We start from the raw sequence: 20,557 nt of genomic DNA, 5'->3' as shown, positions 1-20,557 counted from the left end.
ATAACTCAAGGCAGCAAACATACCTAATACTCCTTCTTTCTCCTATTTTCCCCACAACAGCCACCCTGTGAGGTGAGTTGGACTGAGAGAGAGGGACTGGCCCAAGGTCACCCAGCTGGCTTTCATGCCTCAGGCAGGACTAGAACTCTCAGTCTCCCGGTTTCTAGCCTGGAGCCTTAACCACTAGACCAAACTGGCTCTCTGTCATGAGTGCCGTTGAGCTGAAGACATCAGCGCAATGGCACACATGACAATAACGAGGAAGCAGGGGAAGGGGCTCAAGATAAGCAGCCATCAGCTCACAAAGAAGAAAGAAGAAGATACAAAGGCTAAGCGGATCGCGAGGCACACCCAAGCTGTTAGCGCTAGCGCAACGGAGATCGCCCAGCTGACAGCAATCACCGGATGAATAAGGAAACCGATGATGGGCGATCCCGGAGCGCCAGCGGGGCCTCGCAACCCCTCACCTACCGGCAAGACAGCATGTTGGACAAAGGGGGGATGACGTAACCCTGAGTGAGGGGGCGCTGACCGGCGCGGGGTATTTAAACCCCGCACCGGCGCGCTCCTGTCACTCTCAGCTTTTTTCTACAACTGGCACTACGCGATGAATAAAACAGAGCCTGCTTCAACTGAACCAGTGTCTGTGCTTTACTCGGCGGTAGGCAGTGCATGACATAAAGCTGAGAGTCACAAACTCAGCCTCGCCGAGCCCCACCGGACGACAACGAGCCGCGGGAGGAGTAGACGGCGAGAAGACCAGGAACGATGAGGCCGGCGCGACGCGGACAAGGGGGGCGAGCCGCACGGCAAGAAGCAGAGGAAGACCGATCGAGGCCAGAGGCACCGCAGACTCCCGGAGCCATGGACACCCACCCGGCCCAACCCGAGCCTCAGCTCCAACCCCAGGGGGAGATGGCGACGGAGGCAGCCCGGCCACGGGAGGGAGCAACATACCTCTCGAGACCAGCGGAGAACCCCTCGCCCCACATCGTACCCCAGCCACGGGCGTGGAGTGGCAGCCCAACGGCGGTAAGCACGGGGGAGGACGAAGAAGCAACCCAGCCGATGGCGGAGGAAGCGGACCAACGGACGGGAGTGCCCGAACCCCACCGGCGACCCACCCCTGCCGATACACCGATGGAACCGGCCCCAGCGGCGGCGCGGATCGCGGACGGGGATGCACAAGCTAGACTCGCGGCCATGGAGACCCAACTGAGGGAACTCCGGACCATGCTTCAATCGTTGATGTCCCCTGCGCCGCCCAACGACGTCCCCGCACAGGTCCACACCCCGAGCGGGGCGTCGCACTCCCACGGGCCAGATGATGATCAACAAACGGCCCAGGCGGACGACGCCACAGGCCAGGAAGTGAGAGGAGGGGGCTCACAAAACGCCCGGGCCCCAAAGGACTTCCCCATCTTCTTTGATGGGAACCCCGCGAAACTGTCGTTCTTCATTACGAACGCCAGGGAGTTCATGGGGAGGCACGGACACTCCTATGACTCCGAAGCGGACAAGATCGCAGCCGTGGCGATCAAACTACAAGACCGGGTGGCGGACTGGTACGTCCAACTGTACGAGTCCAGCTCCCCCGCCCTCGCCAACTTCCACGCCTTCATCACCGAGATGAAGAACTACTTTGAGGACCCACTAGCCAAAGTGAGGGCGAAAAGCGCACTCCAAAGACTCAAACAGGGCGCACGCACTGTCCCGGACTACGCCCTCGAGTTCAAAGCCCTCGCAGGGAAGATCAACGACTGGTCCGAGACCACCCTGCTCGAAATGTTCAAAAGGGGGCTCAACCGCGACGTACTCCAATGGGCCCTCTACCGGGACGACCCAGAGACTCTACACGGTTGGATCCACCTCACGGGGAAAGCAGAACACGCGCACCGCACCTTCCTCATGGCAACGACGGAAGACACGACCAACACCTGCCCAAAGGTACCCACGCCACACATGGGGATGGCCGGTCCCACATACCCAAGGAAGAAATTTAATCGCGGGCCCTGCGGGAGGTGTGGAAAACTGGGGCACAAGACGGCAGATTGCTTCGCCAACCGACCGCCGGCTAGTGCGCCCAAACCCACCCCGAAAACTAGCCTCAAACCACCTAACCCGCCGCCGCCCCCCCACCGCCGAATGACCGGAGCCACAGCGACACCAGACGAAGGCTGGGACACCTACTGGGGGGGAGAGGACGCCGTAGACCCAGACCAGCCGGCGGGAAACGCTCCCCGCCTGCGTTGCGAGGCAGGCGGTGGGACAGCAGCACGAACCACCTCGACAGAACGGCGAAAGCTCCGTTATAATGGCGGCAATCAAACTCTCTGCCGGCAACGGAGTCACCACGGCCACGGCACTAGTGGACTTGGGGTGCTCGAAAAACCTGATCCACCCCGACTTAGTCGCCAAACTCGACCTCCGCTGCTCCCCCCTCCCCACGCCGCTGGCATTCCACCAGCTGGACGGCTCAACAGTGGGAGGGAAACCAGCCACGATGCAGACCGAGCCGGTCACCCTGCAAATGGGCACCCACACCGAACGCACATCGTTCATAGTCACCCACATCGGACGACCCATCGCAGTCTTGGGAATGCCATGGCTCGCAACAAACAACCCGCGCATCGACTGGGAGACCCGCACCTTCCTATTCGGCGACGGCGAGTACCGGGCGCCAGTTCCGGCGGGCAGAACCAACCCCACTGTGGGACGAGCAGAGGCGGCTACACAGGACAACACAGCTACCACAGCAGACCTACCGGAACAATACGCTGACTTCTCCGAGGTCTTCGGAGAGGCAGAAGCTGATCAACTACCCCCCCACCGCAAGACGGACTGTCGGATTGACCTGCTGCCCGACGTCCCCTTACCTAGACCGAAGATCTACTCGATGACCCCGAAGGAGATGGCAACCCTCCGGGAGTTCATCGATAAAAACCTAGAGAGGGGATTCATAGAGCCAGCATGCTCACCGGTCGGAGCCCCCGTCTTATTCCGGGAGAAGAAAGACGGCACCCTACGGCTCTGCACCGACTACCGGGGCCTAAACGCGGCTTCCCTGTCCAATAAATACCCCTTACCCCTGGTAAAAGATATGCTCGCCCACCTGTCCACGGGCAAGGTCTTCTCCAAGCTGGACCTTCGCGAGGCGTACTACCGCATCCGAATCAGGGAGGGGGACGAATGGAAGACTGCGTTCAACTGCCCCCTAGGCGCCTTCCAGTACAAAGTGCTGCCGTTCGGACTCGCGGGGGCCCCGGGGGTGTTTATGCAGCTCATCAATGAGGTCCTGCATGAACACCTTTTCAAAGGGGTCCTCGTCTACATAGACGACGTCCTTATCTACACTAAAACGCACGAGGAACATGTGACCCTAGTCAGACAAGTCCTCGATAAGCTAAGAAGGGCGCAGCTCTATGCCAAACCCGCAAAGTGCGAATTCCATAAAGCGCGCCTAGACTACCTGGGGTACCGAATCTCCGGAGATGGCATAGAAATGGACCCCGCAAAAGTCGAGGCGGTGGTGAACTGGGAACGCCCCCGCAACAGATGCCAACTCCAGAGCTTCCTCGGCTTCGCGAATTTTTACAGGTCATTCGCCCGGGGGTTCGCGGAGATAGCCCTCCCCCTAACGGACCTCCTCAAAACCAAAGGGGTGGGGGACACCCGACGCGCCAAGAACCCGGGCACAGTATTGAATTAGACTCCCGCGTGCCAGACCGCATTCAATAAGCTGAAAGCGCTGTTCACCACAGAGCCAATCCTCGCGCACCCGGACCCAGAACGGCCATTCGTGGTCCAAGCCGACGCCTCAGACTTCTCCCTGGGGGCCATCCTACTCCAAAAGGACCCCACAGGACTCCTGAAACCATGCGCCTACCAGTCGAGGAAATTCTCCGAGACAGAAAGGCGATGGCACGTCTGGGAGAAGGAAGCCTTCGCGGTAAAATCGGCACTGGAAACATGGAGACACCTACTCGAAGGAGCCGCCCAACCATTTGAGGTCTGGACCGACCACCGGAACCTTGAGGCCCTCCGAACGCCCAGACGCCTCAGCCCAAAACAGGTCCGATGGGCCCAATTCTTCAGCCGCTTCAACTTTCAGCTGAAGTTCATGCCGAGTAAAAAGAACTTCCTGGCTGACGCCCTTTCCCGACTGCCCCAAGACGAAGAGCCCGCCCCAGACACGATTGGGACGGTCCTATCCGCTTCCCAACTGGGGATGGCTGTGACCACCCGGAGCGGCGCTCGGAGGCAGCACAACTCTACGGCGCAACCGACGGCGGGGCAACCAGTGACCAGACAACGCCAACCGCAACTACCAGGGGGGATACGCACGGACCTCACCGCCGCCATCAAAACCGACCCCTGGTTCCTAGCAAACCCTGACAAGGTAACGATGGCACAGGACCTGGCATGGGGGGAAGGCAGAATCTATGTCCCGGACTCGCAACGCCAAGCGATCTTGCATAGATCCCACGACACCAAGCAAGCGGGACACTTTGGGTTCCTTAAGACCCTGCACCTAACAAGGCGTCAATTCTGGTGGCCCGCGCTAAGACGGGACGTGAAAGCCTACGTAGCGTCCTGCCCAATGTGCGCCAGAGCCAAACGGGCACCAGGCAAGCCCTCGGGACTTTTACAACAGGTGGCGGAACCCTCCTGCCCATGGGAGGAAATCTCCATGGATTTTATAGTGGACCTCCCACCCAGCCAGAAGAAAACGGCCATTTGGGTGGTGAAAGACTACTTTTCGAAACAGGCCCACTTCATCCCCTGCACATCGGTCCCGTCTGCACAACAACTAGCCAAACTCTTCCTCATACACGTGTACAGGTTACACGGATGTCCCGCACGTGTGGTGACCGACAGGGGCACACAATTCACTTCTAAATTCTGGCGGGCCTTCCTAAAGCTGACGGGGACCCAACAGGCCCTATCCACTGCCTGGCACCCCCAGACGGACGGAGCCACAGAGGTCCTCAATGCCATCCTAGAACAATTCATGCGCTCATACACCAACTACCACCAAGACGACTGGGTCGAACTGCTCCCGTTCGCCGAAGTCGCATACAACAACGCCGTCCACACGAGCTCGGGGAAAACTCCGTTCGAAGTAGTCTCGGGGCGCGACTTCGTCCCCATACCGGAGCTACCACAACCCCCGGGACCCCAGGTGGACGCTAGTGACTGGGGACGGAAGATTGTGGAATCGTGGCCAATAATCACGGCAGCGCTGAAGGAAGCACAGGCGGCCTACAAAGAGCAGGCCGACAAGCACCGGCGCCAACAACCGACGTTCCAGGCTGGGGATATGGTCTACCTATCCACCAAATTCCTAAAGTCACCCCAACCCTCGAAAAAACTGGGGCCTACGTACATCGGGCCGTTCCGAGTCACACAGATAGTGAACCCGGTGGCAATATGCCTGGACCTGCCACACAACCTACGGAGACTCCACCCGGTATTCCACACCAGCCTCCTGAAACCTGCAACTACCTCTCGATGGCACCCAAGCACGCCACTGCCCTCACCGGTGATGATCGACGGCCAACATCACTTCGAAGTAAGGGACATACTCGACTCCCGCAGGCAACAGGGAACTTTACACTATTTGGTCAGGTGGAAACTCTTCCCCCACCCAGAATGGGTGGCGGCGCACAACGTTAAAGCGCCTGACCTGACCCGGGCTTTTCACCGGGCATACCCCGACAAGCCTAAGGCGAGACAAGCAAACCGGCACCTGCATACCCCCTCCCCCGCGGGCCCCCCCCGCCTACCGTGCCCCAAGGGAAAGGGCCCCCCCAAGCCCGCGACTTGGGTGGACCTCCCCCCCCCGGGACTCACCCCCCCCCCCCGGGCCCACGAGGGAGTGACAAGCGGTCGCCAGCACCCTCCCCCCGCCCCGGGCCCACGGGGGAGTGGCAATCAAGTCAACAGTGCATACCTGGGGGCAACGCCCAGGAGCACACATAACAAAGGCGACGCACTTGGAATAAAAATAAGGGCCCTACCTGGAGCTGATAAGCAGCCAACCAGCCACGCCTCTCTCCTCATCGAACTGAGCCAAACAAGCAGGGTGTGGCCGGAGCATGCGCACGCCCAGGGTGTGATCGGGGCATGCGCACTGGGAACACACCCTAGATGGACACAAGGTAGAGGGCGGAACAAAGGGAGGGGCGAAAAACACTCCGGCGGGAAATTCAAAAAAAAACAAAACCATTTTGACAGCTCTCCTGGTAAAAAACCGGAAAGCCGGGGGGGGGCACTATTCGGACAGGGGGCAGTATGTCATGAGTGCCGTTGAGCTGAAGACATCAGCGCAATGGCACACATGACAATAACGAGGAAGCAGGGGAAGGGGCTCAAGATAAGCAGCCATCAGCTCACAAAGAAGAAAGAAGAAGATACAAAGGCTAAGCAGATCGCGAGGCACACCCAAGCTGTTAGCGCTAGCACAACGGAGATCGCCCAGCTGACAGCAATCACCGGATGAATAGGGAAACCGATGATGGGCGATCCCGGAGCGCCAGCGGGGCCTCGCAACCCCTCACCTACCGGCAAGACAGCATGTTGGACAAAGGGGGGATGACGTAACCCTGAGTGAGGGGGCGCTGACCGGCGCGGGGTATTTAAACCCCGCACCGGCGCGCTCCTGTCACTCTCAGCTTTTTTCTACAACTGGCACTACGCGATGAATAAAACAGAGCCTGCTTCAACTGAACCAGTGTCTGTGCTTTACTCGGCGGTAGGCAGTGCATGACACTCTCTGGTTTATAGAAGAAACCCAAATGGATAAACTGTAACTATTACAACTTTTAGTACAACTGACCCCAAAGTGTCTGCTGCCTTAATACTCAGCTGTTTGGTGCTGTAGAGAAAAGTCTCCCTTCTAGTACTGTCTACTTTGGTCCTCCCACTATTGCTATAGTACTGGTCCCAAATTAGGGTTTCATTCACACCCTGATAGTTGAACATTCTTCTTCCTTTTTTTCTGTTTTTCAAAGACTCTTTTTATCATCTAGACTTGGAAATGAAGCCTTTGCCTTCCTGAATCAAAGACTTAATCTTTGAAATTGCCAATGGATTTCATTATGATGATTAATGTGGCAGATGTGAGAGCACTTTATGACTGCCTGTCTAACCAAGCTATCATGTGGTGACCCTCAAATATTAAATATTGACAATTTCCCTCAACGTTCTTTGCCCACCAGTGGTTCCAAATGGCTGTGGCTCCCATCTCTCCCCAGACAAGAGAGATGCAAAGAAGCCAATAAACTAGAGCCTGTGGCTGTTTTAATATCTGTTTTAACATCAGTTTTTAATCTGCAGATAGGGTTCTTAATGAAACTGAGTAGCAATGACCTTATTTAACATTAGGGACATGAATAATTGCATAGGTTTCAGAAAACTGTTCATGAAAACAAATGGAGCACATTATAAATAGTTGATAAAGGCCTCGCCGGCTTTCTCCTGTATGAATAATGGATGTGGAGCTTGCTGGGCAGTGCTAAGAGTGTGCTGTGGGGGGACAGGCAGATGTACTCCAGTATGTCTAGCTGCACAACTAGCATCATGGATCCACTTCAGTGGGTCACTGTGGAAGTGCATGTCCTGGTTGGGACTGATGCCATTCCCTGGAGTCTCCTGACTCTGCTCCTTGCTGTTCTCCTGTTTGCTTGCCTCCACAAAGGGTGCCCATAAAGTTGATGGTTTAGTGGGAGATTATCAGGCTTGGGAAGATTTCTCCTGTGTTTGACTACCAAAATGGAATTGGTTACATTGGACCAAGAAACCTAGCTATTCTGGAGTTGTTGTGGTCTTTGGTCAGAAACCAAGGAATTGCAATCATGGTGTGATTGTGGCGAGAGCTGAATGACTCTCTGGGTAAGACAAGTATGAGCAAGGTCTCCATTCAGCTGTGTATAGCACATTGGAGCATAGCTCAAAGAAATAGCATTTGTTTACATTTTATGTTCTCCAGAAGATTTCTGTGCCTGTAGCTATTATTTGTATCTTTGATGGCCTGGAAGTTAATTGATTGCTAGCATAATTTTCTGCTGTCATTTGCACATGTCTATATGTTGAAGGGTTTTTAAAGATGCTGTTAGAAATGTACAGTCCAGTAGGCACAATCTCCAAGGATGGCCAATTGCTAGAAATGAAATTTGGGCCAACCATTAATCTGCTGTGTTGTTTAAGTAGTTGAATAAAGAGAAGCTATGAGACTTGCTATACCTCCATTTAGGCTTCACTGGAGTTTAAAAGATAGCACAGATTTTTTTTTAAAGAAGTTCTTTCTACTGCCTTCTTAAGCTTCATGAAAGTTCTGGACAATGAGAGGAAGCAGGTTTTTAAAGATTTGGGGAATTGTACAGTTCAAGGTGGAACATGTCATGTGAATCACAGTGATTTCTGTATTGTGAATTAAGTTCTTTCCATTAAGCATAGAGTTACCTGGATGGAGAGAATGTCATACATGTGGTCTCTCTACTTAAACTTAGTTATGAGGCCTGAACCAAATCTTATCTAATAAAACCAAAGGTTTAACAGCTTCAGTATTCTTTAGCCCTAAACTCTGTCATAAGGGGATGGTGCAGATGCTACACAAATTTCTGAATTTGTCAAAGCCAGGAGGTTGGGACTGGGAAATGATAGATAGATAGACAGACAGACAGACAGATGTAGATAATGAAAGGAAAAGAAAGAGACATAGAAATTACAAAAACAGATATTATACAGAAAAATTTCCAAAGTAGTGTAAGATATAATTAGAAGAAAATTCAAAATATCTCATTAGAAGAGGCATCTCACTTTTACCCTTATGTATCAACTTGGTTTAAAACAAATACAAAGAGACTTGCATGATGATGTAACACTTTGTCACTTTCAAAACTGTTATATTTAACTGTTATTAATGCCAAATTTTAGATTAGCTATCTATATAAATAAAATAAACAATCATAATTAAAGAGTTTAAAACCCTTATTTTAAGAGAAGCCAAAGCTTGGATGTGGCAACAAGCCATGCACAGAATTGTACTCCATAAATGGTTTCCAAATTAAATTAAAACTAATATTAGACTTGTTTTTTGATGTATGAAGTTATTTTGGAGATTGCTGCATGCTCCCATAGTTTCACCTGTTGTTCTCTAATGAAGGAATTAGAAGTGGTTTCCAGTAAAAAGCATAAAGTATCCCAGCAGGAGTTTAGTATATATAAGTCTATTTTGTAGATACAGTATATACAGTTTAGTAATACTGAACAGAAGAATAACTGGTAGAAAAGAAAATTCAACACGTAAGACTTGTTGCATCCTATAGTAAATCATCTTCCAGATCAGTTGAGTTTTATGACATGGCCACCAGATGGGACTGGAGTTTTTGGATAAACTATGATTATTTGGTTAAAATGTGGGGAAAAACCAGAGATTGGGAACCATCTAATTCACTCTTGAAAAAAGGGGCTCTTCATAATGAAGCATACAGTATATTAACAAGAAAAATCAAGGCTCCTAACAATAGGGAGAAAATCATACCTAAAAGAATTGTTGTTGTTGTTTATTCATTTAGTCGCTTCCGACTCTTCGTGACTTCATGGACCAGCCCACGCCAGAGCTTCCTGTCAGTCGTCAACACCCCTGGCTCCCCCAGGGACGAGTCCGTCACCTCTAGAATATCATCCATCCACCTTGCCCTTGGTCGGCCCCTCTTCCTTTTGCCTTCCACTCTCCCTAGCATCAGCATCTTCTCCAGGGTGTCCTGTCTTCTCATTATGTGGCCAAAGTATTTCAGTTTTGCCTTTAATATCATTCCCTCAAGTGAGCAGTCTGGCTTTATTTCCTGGAGTATGGACTGGTTTGATCTTCTTGCAGTCCAAGGCACTCTCAGAATTTTCCTCCAACACCACAGTTCAAAAGCATCGATCTTCCTTCTCTCAGCCTTCCGTATGGTCCAGCTCTTGCAGCCATATGTTACTACGGGGAACACCATTGCTTTAACTATGCGGACCTTTGTTGTCAGTGTGATGTCTCTGCTCTTAATTATTTTATCGAGATTGGCCATTGCTCTTCTCCCAAGGATTAAGCGTCTTCTGATTTTCTGACTAAAAGAATAGTCTTGTGCTATTCTGAGTACAGAGTCTGGAGCAGAGTCTGGAGCTGAAATTTATATATGTGTGTGTATTTCTGTACATTTTTTAAATTGGAAAATTGCATAGTGATATTTGGAGAATACCAAGTCAATCAATCAATAAACTCACTATCCATATGAGTTCAAGAAGTTTGAATCTGGTTTGCTTACATTAAAATGCAAACTAAACATATTTTGCTTCCCTTCCTACTTCTTCTTCCCCTTGGCAAATAATCTATGTTCAATGTGGGGGAACCCAAGCTGCTTCAAAGGTTAGGGTGGTTTGGTTGTTTCAGTAATGTAAAACAGTGTTAGGAAACCACAGATTATACCATCTTCCAAGTTTGGAACTAACCCACCTCCCTCTTTCCTACAGCCATAGAGGGCCGACGGGACCAGTGTGAAGTGCCCAGAGATCCCAGGTACCCAGACTGCTCTGGAAAAGTGGAGGTGAGTATGCAAGATTCAAAATCATATTCTGATTGGGATCAAGGAGAAGATCCACTCTCTTATTGAATGACAGTTAAAAACAACAACGGAAACCTTTTGAGGTGGAGGTAACCCTTTTCTAGCAAGCAAAATAGCAAACGACCAATCTCATCCGGCCTCAAGCTGTTTCCCTCGAGTTAGAAGCAACGCTGTGAAGTGTAAAGGATGGTTAGGTAACCTAGAACCCCTCTTGCTGTATTGAAATGCAAGGGCACTGCATCCTAAGTTCTAGAAATAAAACTAGTGACAAGGAGATAATCCTGGTCAGGGCTATAATTTAACTGTATGAGATTAATAGGAGTCAGGGGTCCAACTCAGGTTTGTCTCTCTGTTTATTTACTCAGTTACTTGTAGATTTAACCTTGCACACTCCTTCCTTGCTGTCCCCCTTTCTGCCTCTCTTCCCAGCATCCCATGGTTGAAAACTTTCTGGGTTTAATTAAACATGGTTTCCCATGACATTAGAACTGTGAAACTGTGACTGCCAGTTCTCAGACTGAAACCATGGGTCTGAGGTCAGTTTAAGGTGCAGGCTTCTTTTAATCAAAGTAACTATAGTTTCCTGATTTATACTTAACAGAAAATTGTGGCCAATAAATTCAGGATTTCAATTGTGGTGCACAAAGAAAGGGTAGAAGGGACAGAGCAAAACTGGACATTTGTGGTACAAGTCTTCTGCATTTTATTGTTCAGTATATAAAATCAGCCAGATCATATGAAAATGCACCTTAGAATAGTGTATTGATGTGATATGCATGGTTGTGTATAATACCCACAAATAATTATCCTGTCAAAGAACTGTGGTCCACTCCAAATAAGTATATATTGTTTTATTTATCTGGCATATGCTTGAGCCAGGATAGAGCCAGTAGACTCCTTGTACTATCTCAGTATTCCTGAGATATTCTTGAGTAAGTGAAAGATGCTTAGTTGTGTGATATGACAAAGTAAAACCTTTAAAAATGATGTGTGACCAGGAAGCTTCCAATTCAATACATTTCAGCTGCAACTGGTGCTGCCTCCCCAGAGTTATTTTGCTACCTGAGTTAGTTGCCCAGCTCTTCCCACTCAAGATTCCCCCTTTATTATCACCTTTATCACTTTTAATCACTCCTGAAGTCTTCCTTTGGCTACCTTGAGCATGGCCAGGAAAAACACAAGGAAATAATTATTTCTTTAAGTTAAGGAAGGTGCTCATTTGAAGTCAGTAACAATTCCTGAAAATAAAGATGGTAAGTATGGTAGGAAACAGGCATGTTATTGGTAAATTAAAAAGCTGAATAAAGAATTGGAATCTGGAAGATGCTTCCTACATGAAGAAAGGAGTGGAGAGCTGATTTTTATCCTATTCATGCAAATCTGGGGTGGTTTTTCAGAGAGCAGATGGTGCTGTGAGAGTTATGAACAACTGTTGCCATTTCACTACCTTCCCCAGCACCAGAATAACTCAATGGAGCACAACTCTGGATCCCATCCAACCATCCTATTTTATATATATATTTCTAATGCTGCAAAGTTATAGGACCTTCATTACTACTGAGTCTTACTGCTCTACACCACCTATCCTTGAGTTGGCAGAAAACTATACTGGCATGAAATTGGCTGTCCCCATTGCTGATCCCCATTGCTGATGCCTGGTTACCGCAATCCTCTGACTTCCCTTCAAAGTAACACATTTTGCACACCTTCAGGCTGCTTTTTGGTGATATCAGAATAAGGGAAGTAAACACTGATAAAACCTAAGGCTGTCTCACTGATGGGCTTATCCACACTGCATGCTTACTGTGGTGGGAAGATGCCCCACTTACCATTTGCTGAAGACTCTTCAGCAGAGCCTTCATCTCGTAGGCAGCTTACTGCAGAGGCAGGCTGAAGCTGGTCCCAGGTGTGTCCAGCATGAAATGTTTTCCCTGGGAGAACAGAAAAAGACTGGCTATCTGGACAATCCATGGCACATGGGAGAGAAAGCTTGAGGTGTTGCTGATGGGGGACAGCTATCTGCTTGGCTACAATAGCCCTGGCAGATCTGCTATGGGACCACCACCTTCATCTGATTCCTGGGCTTGAGGCCTGTTATGCAGTGTTGATTTGGCCACAAGGGAGAATGGAAATTGGCTTCTGCAGCCATGTCGTTTCTCAAATTTTCCCCAGATTTCTCTTCACTTGGGCTAAATTATCATTTGTGAGATAAGCAGTCAACTTACTCACCTGCTGCTGGCTTTTGATTGTTTAGGGCTGTGTTCTCAGCCATTCTTTTTTCAGCCACCACAGACCCTCTCACAGTTTGTACCATTCCTAAAGGACCCGTAGATTTCTAGTTTGTTGTTATTAAGTTCTTTAGTTTTACTATTTTTTAAATTCTATCTATCCTCTGATCTATTAATGTAGGGTAAGGTTTAAATTTTAATTCCATATATTACATAGACCTTAGGCTATACAAAGATTATTGGACTTCATGATTAGGTTATAAATGCTTGTGTTGGTGATGATTAAATCACTTCATTTTTTTCCTAAACCCTGGAAGCATAGGACCTCTGCCTAGTTGGTAAAGTTGGCACCAGACATGTACTTTGGACCTAGTGAAACATCACTAGTGGTAGTGGGGAAGAAGGATGGGGTGGGGAGGGGAGGGAAGGGGCAGCCTTTTTAGATTTAGGGCTTCATGCAAACTGGTTTGGGAGTTGTACATGCATATTCATATTCATGGACACATACATTCACATTCACACAGACAAGACACACACAGAGAGAGATGCATATTTACCCCCACCAACTGAACCATAGTCACCAGGCTACTGAGAAATTGGGAATGGTGGCAATAGCTGCTGTATCACTAACCTGGGCAGTTAGGGAAGTCATGGGCACTCACCCAGAGCTGCTTGAGGTCCAGAGCTATGGATTCACAGCTCTAGCCTAGGTCAGATACCGACAAATCCATTCCCCTGTTATCTATAAATAAAGATCCTTAGAATGAAAGTTCATTGGACACCCTCTTAAACTTTAAATGGATGGCACCACAAATAGCCTATTCCTGTTTTATCATTCTAAATGTTTTGCATTTATTATGCATTGTTGTTATAGTGGTGTATTGAATAATTATCAAGCATTTTGGGACAGTTTACTGCAGAAGGCAATCTAAAATCTAGGTATTCTTACCATTACTGGGTCAGACTTCCCTATCCAGCCCATATTTTTTGATGCAGCTGCATATTTGGCAATCCTGGGGGAGGCTGTGGCAGTGCCAGGTTATCACTGTCTTGTTTTGTTTTTTTTAATTTTGTTTTTCCTGAGCAGGCAAAAATTGTGCAGTGAAAATAATGTTCCAGTTCTGATTTTCTACCTGTGGATTTCATGCTGATGTTCCATCCCTGACCCTAATGTTAAACACAGACTTCTGCTTCCTCTGCCTGCTAGAAAGGCAGAAAGTGACACTCACTAATTCCCAAGACTCCAGGAAATGCAATAACTATTAACTATTACTCTCTTTTCCTCCCACCCAAAGACTGCTGAAATGGTTTGTCATTTGCTATGAGTGTGGGCGTGTCATACATTTCAGCTCAGCCATAATAGAAACCATACTGCTGAAGAGGCTAGAAAGGGGTGTGAAATTCCATTAGGGTCCTGTAACTTGAAGAACCATTTATTTCTTTATTTAAAAATTGCATCTTAAAATAAAACTGACCCTGGTGATGCAAAACAACAGATTATTTTGTTGGAACTATATATGTGAAATGTACTGAACGTGACATTTCTTCCTCCTCCCCCTCCTCCTCCATTTGGTAACTCAGCCCCCCAAAGGTTACCACCTGAAAGAACTCCATCCTTTCTCTGATAAATACACTGCTGAAATGGGAGACCACATTGCACTTCATATTCAAAAGGATCAGGTAACGAAGCAGGCTAGCTTAGTGGAAAACAGAACAAATGTTCATCTGAGAGTGGGAGAGTGAGGATAGATGTTTCCTGCTCTCAAGTCATAGTGGCCAGGTTGCCCTGCCTTGCATGATTAATGCATGGATGTTGCTTCTACAGCAGTGTTAATTATTCACACACAAGCAATTTGAAAAGAGCACCAACATGGATTTATCGTTTTGCCCGTTTTTAATCTAGAGTGTCATCTCTGGCCTGGGGAGTTTCAGGTACCTTATGTTTTGCTTTTAACAAAGTACAGAACCTTGGCTCGATTACAGCACAAGAAGTGGATGGGTTTGGCGCTGTACAGCTGCACACCAATGTTTTCGCTTAACTATGAGTTAAAACAGAGAGCTTTGGTGTGGTGGCTTAAGGCACCAGGCTAGAAACTGGGAGACCGTGAGTTCTAGTCCTGCCTTGGGCACGAAGCCAGCTGGGTGACCTTGGGCCAGTCACCCTTTCTCAGCCCTAGGAAGCAGGCAAGGGCAAGCCACTTCTGAAAACCTTGCCAAGAAAACTGCAGGGTCTTGCCCAGGCAGTCACCAGGAGTCAACGCTGACCAGACAGCACACACACAAGTTAAAACTAGTTACCTCCTCCTCCACTGAACCTCAGCTATTCAGCTACTGATCCAGCTATTTGACAATATAAATTTACTGATAGATTAACAAGACACAACCTTTGCATTGCTCAGGTTTTCCCAGTTATGTAGCATTCATTTTTGCTGTCTTTGTTCATGCCTGGGTTAAATTTTAAGTGTGATTTAATTGTTGGCGGCAGTAATTCGATCTCCTGTCTGGATGATTGGTGTGTTTTACTTATTGGGAGTGGAGGGCTGTCTCTTGAGTGGATTCATTTGTGTAGTTAAGTTTGGAAGAGGTTGGCACCAGCAATTATGGAGGATGATGGATCTACACAGAGGAGCCTATGCTAATTGCTTTGTATGCAAAATCATTTCTTGAGGACCCTGCTAAATTTCTGCTTCCTTAGCACAGGGATGCCAGCTCTACCTTGCTGGGCAGTAGAATATTAATGCTGGCAATGATCTTTCACCTAGTTGTTTTTGAAACTTACTAGCCGACATGCTTTTTTTTTCCTGGTGAAATTAATCCGAACTTTTATCAAGTTGATTATTTTTTCTCTGCTAGTGCTGACTGAAATAAAAGTCAAGATAAGCTTTGTGAACAGTGAATTGATATAGTTACCCCGAGCTCCCTGGCAGCATCTCCTCTGCATTTAGATAAGAATGTAACACGAGCAGATACATATCAGAACGTAATCTATTGTGAACACGGTTTGCTTTCACAGGGTGTACTGAACAAAATACGCTCCTGTAACAGAACACGCTGAAAGTTTCTTGTCACTCTTTCTCCTCCTTCACAAGACTTGGGCTTGTTGCACAACTTCCTTTGTATTACTGTTAAAGCAATACTTGGCTTATAGTAACGCATCATTGGCCACAGAGATCAAAGACCAGCCGAAGAACGAAATTTGAAAAGTTTGTTTTTTTTCCCCAGGGTCATTCTAAGTCTTACACTACTGTACGGTCTTTGCATACCATTTTTTTTTAATCCGTTCAATCCTGTCTGATTCTTGGAGACTGCCTGGACTGGTCCCTGCAGTTTTCTTGGCAAGGTCTTTCAGAAGTGGTTTGTTTGTTTGTTTGTTTATTTATTATTCAAATTTAATTACCGCCCATCTCCCCCAAAAGAGGTTGGCCGTTGCCTCCTTCCTAGGGCTCAGAGAGAGTGACTGGCCCAAGGTCACCCACCTGGCTTTGTGCCTAAGGTGGGATTCAAACTCACGGCCTCCCATGTTCTAGCCTGGTGCCTCAACTGCTACACCACACTGGCTCTCTTTCATACCATGCACACCATTAAAAAGATCTCCTGACTGTTATACATGGATACAGAAAACCGAACCCACCTGATGGGACAACCCCTTTGCTTTGCAGTGGATGAGGGCTCGGTGGACGTCGGACCCTTGCTACGCATTCTTTGGTGTAGACGGCACAGAATGCTCGTTCCTCATCTACCTCAGTGAAGTGGAGTGGTTTTGCCCAGTGCTGCCTTGGCGAAATCAATCAGCAGCTGCCCCTTCTTCCAAGCCATCACCCAAGATACAGGTAAGACTTGCTGCTCTTGGATTGTCTCAGGGCTGTGATCTACTGTATTTATCAAAATGGTTTTCTTATGAAACTAGCCTAAATATTCTCAGATGATAGCAATGGACCATGGGCAGCCATCCAGAGAAAAACATGTGTCAAAACATCTGTTTGCAAAAACCTGCAGTTCCAGGAGGATTCCTGTTTTAAGATGAGTATGGGAGGAACAGGAGAAGACTCTGTACTGTCTACAACTGATTGAAGTAGGCCACACATCCCACTCAATCTCTATTCTCCATTAAGTATACATTAGTGAAATCAGAGCACACAGTCCGTGAGACTACTATGGGATCAGGTGCAACAGGGACATTTTTCCTCCCAATTGTATTTCTCCTGATGTCAATGTGGAGTGGTGCTAATACTGGCTCATCACTCCTCTTGGCAGAATGCCTGAGTGAGGGAGATGCTGGCTACAATTTCATCAAGTAGCAACTGAGGTTGCTGGGAATTAGTCCCTCTACATCTGCCTAAAAATCTGATGGGCAAGAATGGGAAAATGGAAATAGAGGGGATGCTATTCTTTGCTTTTCAGGTGACCTGAAGTGAGATTTTGGAAATAGGCTGAACAAACAATATCCTAAAAATGGGTGGAAAAATTAGTATCTCCCTAGAAATAGTGTATAAACCCAATACACCCACCCTAAAATTCCCTTGTAATCATCTGCCCATGATATGCCACAAGGTGAACCTTAATTTTAACTCTCCTATAGCCCTTAGCACCTTTCCAAATTCAGTGTAAGAATAGTTAAGATCCTTTGTATGTTATCTCCAGTCTCATGAAGTTTGATGGAATTTGCCAAATATAAAACTGTATTCTTGATCAGCTTAGATGTAAAAGCCAGCTGATGATGTACACATTACATGAATAGTGGAAAATGCTTGAATTTGCATTTTGATGCATACAAAAGGTAAAACCAATTTTCAGTCAAATGGTTCCTGGTGACTATATGGACACATCTCTACTGTTTTCCTGATAACAGCTTGGAAGTAGTTTGTCATCTAGGATGTTTTCAGACTTACCAGCCTAGCTTATGCCTCTGGAATTCCCTGGTGGTTTTACATTATCTACTGAGCATAGATCAGTCACACTTTGAGGTCGTGAATTCAGCTGGTGGGTGTTCCTAAGGCAGTAGACAAAATGAAGCCACTGAGAAACATCAAGGTAATGGTTGCATGGCCTAAGGTCTATAGAACTATAAAATAAATGTTATTGGGGAAAAACCCAACCCTAATGGGAAAACTCCATCGAATATTAACTGCCCAGAGTCCCCCTGTTTGGGGGAGATGGGCAGTGATAGAAATTTGAAAAATAAATACATAAATACATAAATTGTACAATTGTCAGTGGTCACAGGATGTGAGAAAGCAAATCAGTATCCTACAGAAGGACGTGGCTGGCTGAAAACCTGAACGGGGCATTCCACATCGCAACAACTTGTTGTAGTTTGTACTTTTATCACTTAACTGTACCAGTTGCCTGTACCTGACAATTAACTTTCAAGATAACCTTCAGCATACTGTCTTAAGCTCACCGTATTGTCCTAAACCATTCCAGTAGCATCTTTAATCTTGCCCAAAGAGGCAATGGAAAGAAGAGCTTATGCCCAAGTAATAGGTCTTTATGAAGATCTTGCATGAAGATCAAGCTTTGCATGAATAGGAAAGCTATTATTTTTGTTCTTCTAGGCGGTTTTTCAGACAGACCTCTCCTATCTTCTGGAGCTAATTGGCAGTGGCAAGGAGTCCTTGATCTTCATGAAGAAACGGATTCGTCATTTGGCCACACAGTGGCTGAGGGCCTCACATAAACTGAAACAGAAGCTACAAGGCAAACACAGCGATCAGAAGCAGGTACAAAATTAAATTAGTTGCTTGACCATTGTGTGTGGCATTATAAGTGTAAGGCACAAAGATTCAATTTTGCTATGCTCTGTAATTAATTTTTTGCCTTCCTAAAGCCCTATCACTTTTATACCTTTTAAAATTTTTTTTAGATTTTGATCCACATTGGCTTCTTGACAGAAGAATCAGGAGATGTTTTCAGCCCTCGCGTATTAAAAGGGGGTCCACTGGGGGAGATGGTCCAATGGGCAGATATATTAGCTGTCCTTTTCATCCTGGGCCATAGTTTGAAGATCACTGTCTCTTTGAAAGAACTTCAGAGGTGGGTTTTCTCCCATAATCTAAGCATGGCATTTATGGCACAACAAGCTTGTTAATAAGCATGGAAGGCTTATTTTCCATCCTGTGGTAGTAGTCTGAAGGGCTTTCTTTTTCATTATATTGGACTGAATGCCTTGCTCTCACAGACTTAAATTCCTCATAATATGGAAGGCACAGAAGACCTACCAGTCCAAATTTAGAGAAGCATTATCTGATACAGTAACAGAATATTAGGGAAAAAATCATCCAGGTATTTTATGGCTAGTGCCATCCAGTGACTAACCTGTATAATGACATTATCCATAACTCTCTTGTAGGCCCTTTTCTTTCTCTTCTGTAAAGAGTGACAGAAAATTATTTAATGCATGAAAACTGACAAAATGGTGTTCACATGTGATCGACAACAGCAAGAGCTCCCTGTGATGTCTATAAGGCCCCAAATAATGCTGCTTTTCTCAGAGTATGGTAACATCAGTAGCATCTCAAAGCATTATGGATATCTTCACATCATCTGCCTTCTTATAACCAAAGCTATTGCTCATGTTAGCCTGCTTTAAGTTCACAGAAAAAAGGGTGATTTTAATACCCTAAAATATTCCCTAAAGCAAATCTTTGCTATGAAAAAAATCCTTGCCTTTTCCATGCATGTGCTAAGCAACTGCTACTCCTTCTTCACTGCTCCCCCCTCCTTAGATAGGGGACCTCATCCTCTTTCATAGAATGAGCCCAGCTCATCAAGGTTCCTGCGGTGAAAGTGATGATTTAACAATGCTGCATAACTGCTGAGGGTAAACAAAGCTGGCTTAGCATGAAAAAGCAATGTTTCTTGGGACTGAAGCTTATTTAGGGTGATGCTTTTTTAAACTGGTGAGCCCCCCAACCCCTTGCTATCACAGAGGATTCTTTTTAATGCTGAACGTTTGTTAAAAACCCTCTCTCCTCTCAGCAAAGTGGCTCCAGACTAAATTAAGTAAGGAAAAGTAATCTTCTTAAATAATGCAGGATTTCTCTGATGTGGGGTAAGAAAAGGAAGAGCAAACAGGATCAGGGCAGGATTGGGTGGATTAGTATTTAACAGTTGCTGATTTAGTCTGAATAGTGTGCTCCCTGATCATCCCCAGCTTTTTGCTGTTCTAAACAAAATAAATCAAGGTGCCAAAGTAAATGTTGCAGGAAATGAAATTCAGTATTACAAGAAAGCAAGCCCCAAATCAAGGTCCCCAGTCCTGCTTGTAATATAATATTTGGTGTGGCTACCCCATCTTCTTATAACATTCTACCCTCTGCTTTCCAGGTTTTGCCAGCAGATGCGCACCAAACCTGTGTCTCAAGCACAAGGGAGTGGTTGCGCAGTGCAGTGGGGGAGTCTTTCTCCTGACACACCACAAAGACACCTCAGTGCCTTTTAGCTGTTGGGTGGTGAGCCCTGTTTCAAGGCCAGTTCTCTGAGCCAGTGATTAGCTTGGGGACTTGGTGGGTGCAAGGGAAAAGGCTGGTTTGAAAGATCTGGGCTCTTCTGATGACCAGGAAAGAATGGCCTTGCAGAAGAGGGCCCAGGGTCAGAGGAGACCAGTCTAAAATAGCCAGTGAAAGCCAGACCAGTCCCACTGTCTAGGGGTCACCTGACTGTATCACTGAATGAATCTCACTGGAGTCTGTGAGATTGAATCCATGGGCAAAAAGTCTATCAGGA

At 47.2% G+C, this 20,557-nt stretch overlaps 1 protein-coding gene across 2 annotated transcripts in view; it reads left to right on the top strand.

The window, feature by feature from the left end:
- The window catches only part of MGAT5B (alpha-1,6-mannosylglycoprotein 6-beta-N-acetylglucosaminyltransferase B), a 264,796-nt gene that overhangs the window by 150,011 nt on the left and 94,228 nt on the right, over positions 1-20,557 (top strand). For both annotated transcript variants that reach the window (XM_063296514.1, XM_063296515.1), the window contains exons 5-8: positions 10,513-10,586; positions 16,492-16,662; positions 18,388-18,552; positions 18,696-18,865. In XM_063296514.1, coding sequence (XP_063152584.1) covers positions 10,513-10,586; positions 16,492-16,662; positions 18,388-18,552; positions 18,696-18,865 — 580 coding nt within the window. The remainder of the gene's footprint in view (positions 1-10,512; positions 10,587-16,491; positions 16,663-18,387; positions 18,553-18,695; positions 18,866-20,557) is intronic.

Source organism: Candoia aspera, chromosome 2 (genome assembly GCF_035149785.1).
Source record: "Candoia aspera isolate rCanAsp1 chromosome 2, rCanAsp1.hap2, whole genome shotgun sequence".
Lineage (NCBI taxonomy): Eukaryota > Metazoa > Chordata > Lepidosauria > Squamata > Boidae > Candoia > Candoia aspera.
This window is presented reverse-complemented; position numbering and strand designations above follow the sequence as displayed.